This window comes from Cnephaeus nilssonii, assembly GCF_951640355.1.
Source record: "Cnephaeus nilssonii genome assembly, chromosome: 21".
NCBI lineage: Eukaryota > Metazoa > Chordata > Mammalia > Chiroptera > Vespertilionidae > Cnephaeus > Cnephaeus nilssonii.
This window is the reverse complement of record NC_137092.1, coordinates 30,384,973-30,397,156: the sequence shown is the minus strand read 5'-3', so window position 1 is coordinate 30,397,156 and position 12,184 is coordinate 30,384,973. Positions and strand designations below refer to the sequence as shown.

General features: G+C 38.5%; 1 protein-coding gene across 9 annotated transcripts in view; it reads left to right on the top strand.

Moving 5' to 3' along the window:
- The window catches only part of RCOR3 (REST corepressor 3), a 45,623-nt gene that overhangs the window by 23,017 nt on the left and 10,422 nt on the right, over nt 1-12,184 (top strand). For 8 of the 9 annotated variants that reach the window (XR_013813001.1, XM_079761936.1, XM_079761938.1 and 5 more), the window contains 3 exons: nt 561-779; nt 2,439-2,516; nt 11,289-11,346. Coding sequence is in view for 8 of the 9 variants with exons in the window: in XM_079761936.1 (XP_079618062.1) it covers nt 561-779; nt 2,439-2,516; nt 11,289-11,346 (355 nt within the window). In the remaining variant the exon portion in view is untranslated. The remainder of the gene's footprint in view (nt 1-560; nt 780-2,438; nt 2,517-11,288; nt 11,347-12,184) is intronic. The other variant, XM_079761937.1, reaches the window with a different exon arrangement.

The following is a 12,184-nucleotide window of genomic DNA, read 5'->3' as shown; positions in this document are numbered from 1 at the left end:
GCAAGGAAGAAATAGAAACATCAGTGATGAGAGTATCACTTATCGGCTGCCTCCCGCATGCCCCACACTGGGGATTGAGCCCACAACCGAGGCATGTGCCCTGACCAAGAATCAAACCGTGACCTCCTGGTTCATAGGTCGACACTCAACCACTGAGCCACACCAGTTAGGCTACTTACTTTCTTATAAAAACTTTGTACTTGATGTTAATAGCACTGTTTTTGTTTTGCCCTTTACTGCTTAGGGAAAATAAATCCCCTTTTGAACAAACAGGAATAGTTTAGAATTCAACTATTTTTTCTTTTGTTCCAAGTCTTCTGGGTGTAGAAATCAAACATTTTATTGAGTGGATGAATCAAGAATACATTATGTTGCATACTTCTTTTTCCCCAACTGGTGAGCTATGTGTGTGCGTGTGTGTTCGGACTCATGCATAATCTAATTGGTTAGAAGTGTTTTTCTAGATGTACTTACTGCAGCAGATACTTCTACTGGTAACAGACAGTTTTCTCCTTATGTTCAAAATGAAACGACCTGTTATTCTATCTTTGTTCTTCTAGGGTAATACTGAACAACCTGTCCAAACTAGCAAGATTGGACTTGGAAGGAGAGAGTATCAGAGTTTACAACATCGCCATCATTCTCAGCGTTCTAAGTGCCGTCCACCTAAGGGCATGTATTTAACCCAGGAAGATGTGGTAGCTGTTTCCTGTAGTCCCAATGCAGCCAACACTATCCTCAGGCAACTGGACATGGAGTTGATTTCTTTAAAACGCCAGGTATTTTATAAAAGTCATAGTTTTAATGATTCTGTCCATTTTGCTTATCCACTTTACCTCAGTAAACTCAAAATTTTTCATATTTTTCTCGTGACCCATTTACATAAGCTTTGTTCTTTAAAATTTACCTTGTTTCCAAATTGAAAGATACCTCTGTCTAGTCTAGGTTTGAATCCCAGCATTGCTACCTGTTAGCTCTGTGATCTTAGGAAATAGTAGAATCTCTCTGTTTCAATATTTTATCTATGAAATTGGGGATAAAAATCATACTTTTCCTACAGGTTGTTGGGAATTATTTGAGATGATGCCTGTAGATTTTTTAGCAGTGTTTGGCACATTTGAAGGAATAGTGGCTACTCTCTTCATCCTCATCATCATCATCATCACCAGTAGTAGTAGTAGTAGTAGTAGTAGTAGTAGTACAAAAGTATCATCATCATCAGGTAGTGGTTAAGAGTCAGCATCTGGAGTCAGTGAACCTAGGTTCTAACCCTGGTTGCACTATCTACTTCCCATGTAACTTTAGGGAAGCTGCTCAACTTCTCTTAACTTGAGTTTCCTCATCTTAAAATGTGGATAATAATGTGATGGTTGGGAGAAATTAAACAAGATAATATATCATAAGTTCCTAAAACAGTGCCTAGCACATAGTAAGTACTCAGTGAATGACGTTATTTGGTCTCTGGCCTTTCTCAGTCATCTTTTCCCTTTTTTGTTTGTTTCTGTTGTTGTTTATCCCTTAGGTCTAGTTACTCTTCTAAAACTGTACTTTCTTTGTCTATACCAGCCAACCTTACATTATATGCTAGTAACTTCTGAATCTACTTCTCAAGCTGTGACTTTCTCCCAAACTCTGTAACTGTATTTCCAGCTACCTGCTAGATATTTAATCTAACACCCAAATGTTCTCTGTTGAAACATCAGAATCATCTTTGATTCATCCCTTGCCAGTATCACTGCCCCAACACACACAAACCAAGTAGTAACCAAATTATGTGAGTTTTATCTCTGAAATTCCCTTTCAATCAAATCCCTCATTTTTAATCCCATATCTGCTGCCTTGTGCCCTTTACCCCTCTTGCCTGACAATAACTGTCTTGTTGATAACTCCTTGTTATTGATCAAAACATTAATGATGCCCAGTCATCGTGCCTCAGTGGTTGAGCGTCAACCTATGAACCAAGAGGGCATGATTTGATTTCTTGTTAGGGGATATGCCCAGGTTGCGGGCTCAATCCCCAGGTGAGGGCGTGGAGGAGGCAGCTAATCAATGATTCTCTCTCATCATTGATATTTCTATCTTTCTCTCCCTCTCTTTTCCTCTCTGAAATCAATAAAAATAAAATACATTATGGTAATGAAAAATACTGATGGATTTTAATTCCTATATATCAGTTATATTTGGTTATAAGAGATATTGTTAAAAGATATTCAAATACTATGATTTGTGAACTATGTCTAGTAATCTGTTAGATAGATTATATGTATATAAGTTGATGTGTATATTAGTTGAATGAGTGGAATATTGCACCCTAATTGTGATAAGTGTCTATCCTCCTGAAATAAAATTTAAGAGGGTTTGGTACATATCCTTTTCATTTAGTGAGTACTCATCTAAGTACGTGTTCTGATTTATATTTTGGGTTATTTTTATTGAAGGTTCAGAATGCTAAGCAAGTAAACAGTGCACTTAAACAGAAAATGGAAGGGGGAATTGAAGAATTCAAACCTCCTGAGGTACGTCATTGAAGAATGTATGTGACTAACCTTGTTCTTTGAGTTATCCAGTGTTCGGCTACTATTTTGGTCACATGTATTGTTAATACTTTGAAGGTTTAAGGTTTTATAATATGGATAATTTATTATGTCTATTTTGTCATAGCCTTTTGAGACTTGGCTAATAATTTAAGTTGAATAATTTTTCCTTTCTGCCTTTAGCAGTTCCTGTCAAGCAAAGTAATTAGGAAATATAGCTATACAAGTAGGCTCAGTGTACGCAAAACTAGAAGGTCATTGATGAGCAAGCCAGTCCATTTCTGGGTCTGCAGCAGTGTTTGCTCAAAGCCCTTTTCTGCTTGTGTGAATTGGTAACACAGCAAGAAAAAGATCACCAAATATAGAGCTAATTTTAACAGTTTTCAATTTTAATTTAAGGTATTTGTCCTTTAGCTGAGATGCCTAGTTAGGATTTTAGTATGCGAACTTACATTCTTGTATTTAATATCCCTGAGAATATGAAATGTAAAAACAATAAATAGATTGACCGTTTTCTCAAATCTTGCTTGTATTTCAACTGAAACTTAATGTTTTTGCTATTTGTGATAATTATAGGCATTAAATGCCCATAAGGTTCAATCAAGTCTTTTTACAGAGCTTCTATTATAAAATCTTTTTTCTCTCTATGTTTTTTAAAGATTACTATGTTATGCTTCATATCCTGGACTTGCCTTTCTGTTTATGTACTAACCAAATAATTTTATTTGGTCCTAATGGGACATTTCCCCACTCCCCCAACTAAATCACAGGTTGAAATATCTGCAAATGAGTGTGTGTGAAGGGCTGGGAGGGGCAAAGCAGAAATGCTTCAGAACCAGTGCACCCTCTGCCATCTTACTCAGTATAGCCTTTCAGAAAACAGAATCAGGGAGAAAGTTGTGTTTGCTTTGAATAATCTCTTTCAAGATTGGGAAATGGAAAAGAATGAAATATACATAGACTAATATCATCCCAAACTCAGGTAAACTGACAAACATTCTGGTGACATTTATTTATTTAAAGATAATGTGATACCAAAAATACTACTATAATTTTTATATTATTGCAGCAAAAATGCCTATAATATAAAAATATAACTTAATAATTAAATGTAAAATTGCAGCAGGTATTGAAAACATGATGGGATACCATGAAGAACTTTATGCGAATGTGTTTGAAAATTTAAACAAAACTTAGAAATTCCAAGAAAATATGTCTTACCAAAATTATCTTGGAAAGGAAGAAAACCTGAATAATTTATAAGCATTAAATAAAAAGAAATAAAAATTTAACATTTTTTCTCAGAGAAAATACCAGGCCCAAACACTTTTACAGAAAAAGTCTACCAAATTTTCAAGAAAATGATCATTCTAATCTCAAACTTTCCAGAAAAGTACAGGATCATCACACTCATTAACATTATATAAAGTAAGATGTACAAGAGTAATAGCACTTACAACTTTCCTATGTGCTACCTAATTTAATGCTCTCAGAAATCCAAAGAAGTAGATGAAGCAAATACTATTCTTTTACATGAGGAAACTGGGCCTCAGAGAGGTTAACTGACTTGATCAAGGTCACATGTCTTATAAATAGTGAACCTCTGGCTAGATTTCAGATTCTTAGATTCCAGTTGGAGTCTTAGATTAATAACTGCCTCTTAGTTTTGGAGGTTTTCATGTAACAGCAAAATCGTATAATAGATTCTCCCATTTAAATCCATTTATTGGGCTAGAAGTTACTGAACATTTATTACATCTTTTGGTTTATTGTAAAAATAAATCAAAATGAAACAACTACAATCTTAACTCTACCATTTGTACTTTGAAGTTTGAATATTACTTTGAGCTTGATTTATTGAACTCATATGACTTGAAAATGCATGTATGTTTTATCATATAGAAAGTGCCCAACATATTTATTATTCCTTTTGTTTTTCAGGGGAGAGCAAATTGAATAGATACACATATTTCAAAATACTAGATTTACAGTCATAGTAAAGACCTTGAAAAATCATTTAATCTATCACCTTAGAATTTCTAACCTAAAGAAGTTCACTAACTTTTGGAACAATAGGCTACTAAATGATGTAACTCAACTAGAATTAAACAGTTACTAAAATGCTTTACTTATTCATTTGGTTGTATTTGTTATTTTCATTTAGGGAAAATTTTGATGAAGAAAGTCCATATTTCGATAAATATATATTGATCCCTTATTTCATGTAAAGCACTGAGTTAGGCACTGTGGGAAGTATGTGTTTGGGAAAAGGGGGAGCCATAAAAATGAGGAAGAGATGGATTTTCTTTTTTTCTCCTTTTCTCCATCTGCTTTTAAAAAAAACAAACTTGCAGTCTAGAAACTGATTAGAGTTGTATGATAGATTTATAAGTGAAGTGTTAACAAGGGAAACAAGTGGTCATTATTCATTCTACCTGGGATCATCAGGGAATTCTTCCCAGAGGGGGATGTTTCAACTGAGGTTTGAAGGATAAGTAGGATTTTTTTACATACAAAAAGGACAGGCACAGGGACTCATGAACAGTGGTTTGGTGTTGAGCAGTACATTCAAAATATACATCCAGTGGAAGAAAATAAATGCATTTTTAAAAACCAATCAACAGGTATTCTCTGAACACTTATTATGTGCTCATGATTGTGCTAATAACTACTGAGAATTCACCAACCCATGTAAATCAGTCTTTTCTCAAGTAATATATTGTCTACTTAGGAAGGTACACTTGGATTCAGAGGACCAGTTACCACCAGGTATGAGAGAGATATTAACAGGGTAGAGCTGAACAGGGACTTCTTTATGATAGAGATCAGTGGGTAAGGACCAGAGAATAAAAGTCCTTGTGAGACCTAGGAAGAGAAGTCTACCTTTTAAATTAAGTAAAATGGAAACACCTTCTAGTTTCTTCAATATAGGAAGGAAATAATGAAAATTTTTAATTTTAGGGAAGTTATCCTGTCAGTATTATACAGGATAATTTAGAAACTTTGCAGCTGTTAAAATACCAAGCATATGAGTGATAAAGTAAATGGTAAAGGGTCACCGGGTAAGGCCAGATATTAGTTGTAGAAATGGATAGCAAGTGATAAATCCAAAGAACACTGCAAATAGAAATTCGTGTATTTCCTTGAAAGTACATGAGAGTGGTGGGAGTGATGGCATGTTTGGTTATGCTTTGATTTGTTTTGGGTGGAGGTAGGTGGAGGCAAGGAGGTTAATTAATCCAGGAAGCAAGAAACTGAGAAATGCTTTTTGAAGCTAGAAATTCCCCCATCTGTGGATGTTTTCATGCATGGGTTGGTGACATTCTTTCGTATGGATGTTGTATGGAATTTTTGGCCTTGCATGGAAGGTTTGACTTGGTGACCTTTTCTAACTCTTCCCACTCAGAGATGTTACAAATCCACTACTGACAAAAATGGGACAGATATAAAGACAAAGTAAGTTAGCAGGGAAAGAATGCAGTAAAGATGCTGACTATAGGACTAAACTATTGTGTACTCACAACTGTAAGCCTACTTTTTCCCACCCTGTATTAGATTATTTTGTTTTATATTAACATTTTATTATTTTTAAAACAATGGTATTTCAGACTGGGGTTGCGGTAGAATGTTCTCAGTGGTACCATCCAGCTAACCACAACTACCACACAGTTTCAGATTCCTAGATATCTAAACTAACCTCTACCGAAGTTTCTTGGGTTTAAAAGAGAATATAAAAATTAGTGACTTAAAAGAATCCTATGTATTTATAATTTTTACTCCTTTTCTCCTTCAGTCTGACCCCTCTTCCATTGCTTCCATTTTGTCACACCTAGACTGTTTAATTCCTTAACAATTTCAACTCCTCCTCCCCCGCCCCGGCCTGCATTTTTCTACTGAAGTTTCTTCTTAAAGGTTAACATTGGTGCTAATGACCAGTTTCCACAGCTCTAACTCCTTGTTTCCTTTGCATTTTTCTGAGCTCTGGACATAGATGTCAACCTCTTTTTCCTTTAACTTTTGAGATGTTATGTTCTCTTTTATAACTATTACTAGAGGCCTGGTGCACGAAATTCGTGCACCAGGGGGGGAGCGGGGGAGGGTGTCCCTCAGCCCAGCGTGCACCCTCTCCAATCTGGGACATCCCTCTCACAATCCAGGACTGCTGACTCCCAACCGCTTACCTGCCTGCCTGCCTGCCTGACTGCCCCTAACCGCTTCTGCCTGCCAGCCTAATCACCCCCTAACCACTCCCCTGCCAGCCTGATCAACACCTAACTGCTCCCCTGCTGGCCCGATTGCCCCTAAATGGCCTCCCTTGCTGGCCTGGTCACCCCTAATTGCCCTCCCCTGCCGGCCTGGTCGCCCCTAACTCCCCTCCCCTGCAGGCCTGGTTGCCCCCATCTGCCCACCCCTGCTGGCCCGGTCACCCCTAACTGCCCTCCCTTGCCAGCCTGGTCCCCCCTAACTGCCCTCTCCTACAGGGCTGGTTCCCCCAAACTGCCCTCCCCTGTAGGCCTGGGTCCCTCCCCCCCAACTGTCCTCCCCTTCAGGCCTGGTCGTCCCCAACTGCCCTCCTCTGCCTACCCCTAACTGTCCTCCCCTGCCAGCCATCTTGTGTGTTGGAGTGATGGTCAATTTGCATATTATATCTTTATTATATAGCCTAGAGGCCCGGTACACGAAATTCGTGCACGGGGTAGGGGAGTGTCCCTCAGCCCAGCCTCCACCCTCTCCAATCTGGGATCCCTCTCACAATCCAGGACTGCTGGCTCCCAACTGCTCACCTGCCTGCCTTCCTGATTGCCCCTAACCACTTTTGCCTGCCAGCCTGATCACCCCCTAACCACTGCCCTGCCAGCCTGTTTGCCCCCAACTTCCCTCCTCTGCCAACCTGGTCACCCCTAACTGCCCTTCCCTGCAGGCTTGATTGCACCCAACTGCCCTCCCTTGCAGGCCTGGTCCCTCTCAAATGTCCTCCCCTGCTGGCCATCTTGTGTCCACATGGGGGCAGCTATCTTGATCTTGTGTGTTGGAGTGATGGTCAATCTGCATATTACTCTTTTATTAGATAGGATAGAGGCCTGGTGCATGGGTGGGGGCCAGCTGGTTTGCCCTGAAGGGTGTCCCAGATCAGGGTGGGGATTCCCTTGGGGCAGGGATCCTCAAACTTTTTAAACAGGGGGCCAGTTCACTGTCCCTCAGACCGTTGGAGGGCCGGACTGTAGTTTAAAAAAAACTATGAACAAATTCCTATGCACACTGCACATATCTTATTTTGAAGTAAAAAAACAAAACAGCAAAAACATCCGCATGTGGCCCGCGGGCCGTAGTTCGAGGACGCCTGCCTTGGGGCGTGGGGTGGCCTGGGTGAGGGGCCTGTGGTGGTTTGCAGGCCGGCCATGCCCCCTGGCGACCCAAGCCGAGGCCCTGGTATCTGGGATATATTTATCTTCTACAATTGAAACTTTGTAGCCTGGAGCAAAGCCAAGCCTTCTGCTCGCTCTTTGGTCTGTTTGGATTTGTTTACCTTCCATAATTGAAACTTTGTATTCTTGAGTGGAGGCCTGGGCCTGCCAGGGTGTGTGGAAAGCTTGGCTTCCTCTGTTGCTGGGGAAACCCAAGCCTCCCTCCTGCTTTCTGTGGCAGCAGCCATCTTGGTTGGTGTTTATTTGCATATTTGCTCCTGATTGGCTGGTGGGTGTGGCTTGTGGGTGTATCAGAGTTAGGGTCAATTTGCATATTGCTCTTTTATTAGGTAGGATTATTATATAGATGTCTCAGCTGTATTTTCCTTTCTATACATAAATACAGACATTCTCCAAGTTTTTTATCCTCAGAATTCATTTCTCTCTCTTCTCATTGAAAATACCAATCTTATCACTTGATAATGTACATTTAAATGACACAAATTGAAGGACAGATATTCTGCAAATAAAACAAAGAATATTTAGTCATAGCAAACGCAGTAAAACTGGCCATTCTGCCTGAACTCCATTTATCAAGTGTATGCCCCTGAGTGAGCAGCTACGAGGCTGGGAAGTGTGAGCCACTGTCCCTTTAGTCAGTGTTAACTTCCACATGCCGCCTAGGTGAATATATCCTTGAACTTAGTGAGGTTGTAGTATTTAAATATGTGTTTGTATTTTTCATTCAATACTACCCAAAATTCGAGCCAAAGGCTTCATCTGGGATTTAAGTAAAAGACAAGTGGCCCATCCCAATGCTGGAAGAATACCTAACTCGTTGGGCCTGTGTGCCCTCCTCCATGGCTGCCTTTGTGAGAACATTTCAAAAGTAAATTTGACAAAACTTTTTAAATTCATGGGCTGATTTTAGAACCTCACATCTGAGTGAGATTTGCCTCCGTTATTTTCCCTCATGAACGTCTGAATAGGTGAATCTGTTAGCCTCAAGTGGAACCAGAGCTCCCCCTGAATATCATTTTCAGTGTATCTCACGTTAAATTCATCACCTTAGCCTTCTTCCCCACTTTTCCCAGATCAGTGTTTCTCACGACCTTTCCTGAATTAACTCCAGTTGTTATCTGTCCCATCCATCATATCAACATACCGCTTGATTACTCTCTTGCTCATACAGTGCAAATGCAGAACAAAACAAAATGAAATTATAAATCTTGCAAAAGATGCAAAACTTCATGAAGTCTATGAAAATAGAAGAGAATGGCTCTCATCACTTGCAACATTGTTGACAGATGGATATCTAACAAAATTAAAAATTGGAGAAAAAAGGATGATCACTCATAAAAAAGCATTTCAAAAAAGAATAATTTGATTACCAAAAATCGAGAGGCCCTTGAGAAATTGTTGAAGTCTTCAAAACAGAGATAACTCATTCTATGCTCATATTATGAATTTCAAAGCTGGGGGGGGGGGGGTTACCATTATATAGTCAGAGAAGATATGCCAAAAAATTAAAATGAAACGTATAAGTTAAGGTCATTATTATATTTTTAATGAACTAATTTTTGTAAGTTTTCGTTTCATATTCACATTAAATCGCAATCAACCCTTTATTATTTTAACCATTTACTTTGAAATATTTGGGCCTGTTTTAAGTAGGTTCTAGAATCAATTATCCTTGGGTACCAAGGACCTCTCTTATCTACCTTTCACAGACAGGGTAACATTAGATTGCCTGGGGAGCGTATGTTTAAATTTTCTAGTTTTTCCTCTATCATCTTTTTCTTTATTTCTTTTCACTTCTTTAGCCTTAGTTAACCTTTTTTCTAATTACTGCCTCTGTATGTCCTATTCTCTCTCTTTCTCTTTACCTTTTTACTGTTGTTCTTTGCTTCATTGCCAGTATCCTAACGCCGAGCACTGCCCATTGTCTGCCTGGCTTGCTTGCTCTTCTGTTTTAGTCTCATCATTTGGAATTCAGTGTTTTCTTTAGGTTTTTCCCTCCCTTTCTCTAAGTCCTGTTTTACTTTTTCTTCTCTAATAATTTTTTTAAATTTTGAATTTTTGTTTTATTCTTTCTTCTGAGTGCCTACTTATACCACTTCACACATGGTGAGGGAGTTTGTGATACTCAGAACATGTGTGCTCTGTAGAAACTCATATTGCTAAGACCATGAGTAAGATAAGACCTAATCACCCCTTCTCAAAGGAAGCCTTTCTGTTTTGCCCAGCATGTCCCTGTATCACACGAGGGCACTTTTTCTGGGCAGTTTCTACTGCAAACCTCTGTAGACTGGTGTACTTATTTCTGTTCTCCATTTACTGCCAATGGTCCTTGAGTACTAACCGTGGTATACACCAGTGAAATTCGATTGGTTGTTTAATATTGCCATAATAAAAATCCTAAACTTAGGATTTTTTTTGAAACAAAAATATTGAGAGGAATATGGGAGGCCTTGGGGGAGATATTCTTAGAGTGGGTCACTTTTCTTTTTTTTTTTTTAAAATATATTTTATTGATTTTTTACAGAGAGGAAGGGAGAGGGATAGAGAGTCAGAAACATTGATGAGAGAGAAACATCGACCAGCTGCCTCCTGCACACACTGGGGATGTGCCCGCAACCAATGTACATGCCCCCGACCGGAATCGAACCCGGGACCTTTCAGTCCGCAGACCGACGCTCTATCCACTGAGCCAAACCGGTTTTGGTCAGTGGGTCACTTTTCTGCTGCAGAAATGGTTTAGGGTTTAAGCCTGACCTACAGTTCTGTGTTAATTTATACAACACTATTTTTTTTAAAATTGTCACAGGAGACTGCCCACAGGATAATGGCAGCCTTCTCTTTAGCCTCTAAAGCACAACACAGTCATTTCATAAACAAAATACTAGATTATAGGTAATATCACCTAAATGTAAAGAGAAGAAATTTTAGAAAAGGTCACAGATTCAATATAAAGACAAAATAAAGTTTCTTGAATGTTTAAAATGAGGCTAAAATTAACGTGTGCAGTGAGTGATGGGAACATTGTAGTTGGAAAATGAGTGATTATTTTGGCCTATTTTAAATAGGTTTTCTGACTAGAGTATAAATGTAAATGTTGTTCATTCTCCCAAATGTGTGCATTTCTCTTTCATTATCTTTTTGTGTGGGTAAAAGGTAACTCAGAATATATATATATATATTTAATTATAAAAATGAAATCTTCCAAAATCAGAGTTTTAGTAATCTGATGTCTGTGATTTGGTGAAAATTTTTTTAAAAAGTAAGTAAGCACTTTGAAAAAATGTCTGTCTTCATATCCTCATTAGGAAACTTTTCTTTAATTTTGTAGTCAAATCAGAAAATTAATGCCCGTTGGACCACAGAGGAGCAGCTTCTAGCAGTGCAAGGTATATTACAGATAAGCAGTTCTTGTTGTAATACTTATTGGACTTGTCATGAAAGGTGACCACCGTAGCTTCCTTACCTTTAGAAATGGGTCGAGAAAGGGCTCTTGAGTTCACCACGAAGTCCTGGTGACCAGGGATTCTGTTTGTCCTTGTGAATATGACATCCTGAGCCTCGGTGCATTTTGAGTCCTGACCAGCGTGTAACTCGTTCCCAGAACTAAGAAAGTGATGGTGCTGACAAGCTTGCACAGTCTGTGGTCTCTCTGCCTCTGCTTTGGTATTCCTTAGTTGGGTTCATTCTTACCATATCAGTCGTTGATAACTCGTGGTTAAGAGCTTGAATAAACTAGTATGTGTTTCTGGTTTCTCTGTATAGTAGTGTATCTATTTGATAAATGTCAGGTATTGAAAATATTAATGATGTGCTTTATTCTCAGTGTATTATAACACTTAAGAGATGTGCCACTGAATGCTTAGAAACCTGACTTTAAAAATGTGTAGATATTACAAAAGTTATATGTAAAAAATATACATTTAGCATTTTTAATGCACTGCAGTATTTATAAGAATGCTTTGTTGAATTCTATGGCAGAACATTTTTTGTATGAGAAATACTGTTGGGCACATTGGAAGCATTACAAACTTGGATTTTCTCGTGTTTGAATTACTTACAGAAGGGCAAATTCCATATTTTTATTCAACGTTGTAGATTTTTTTTTTCTCCCTTCAAAATAAACTATCTGGAGAACTGATTGTGTAATTTTAAGTTTGGTCTGCAATCTGTTCCTTCGTAGTTGATCCCTCTTTTGTTGAGCACCAATAGCTATTTTATCTAGGT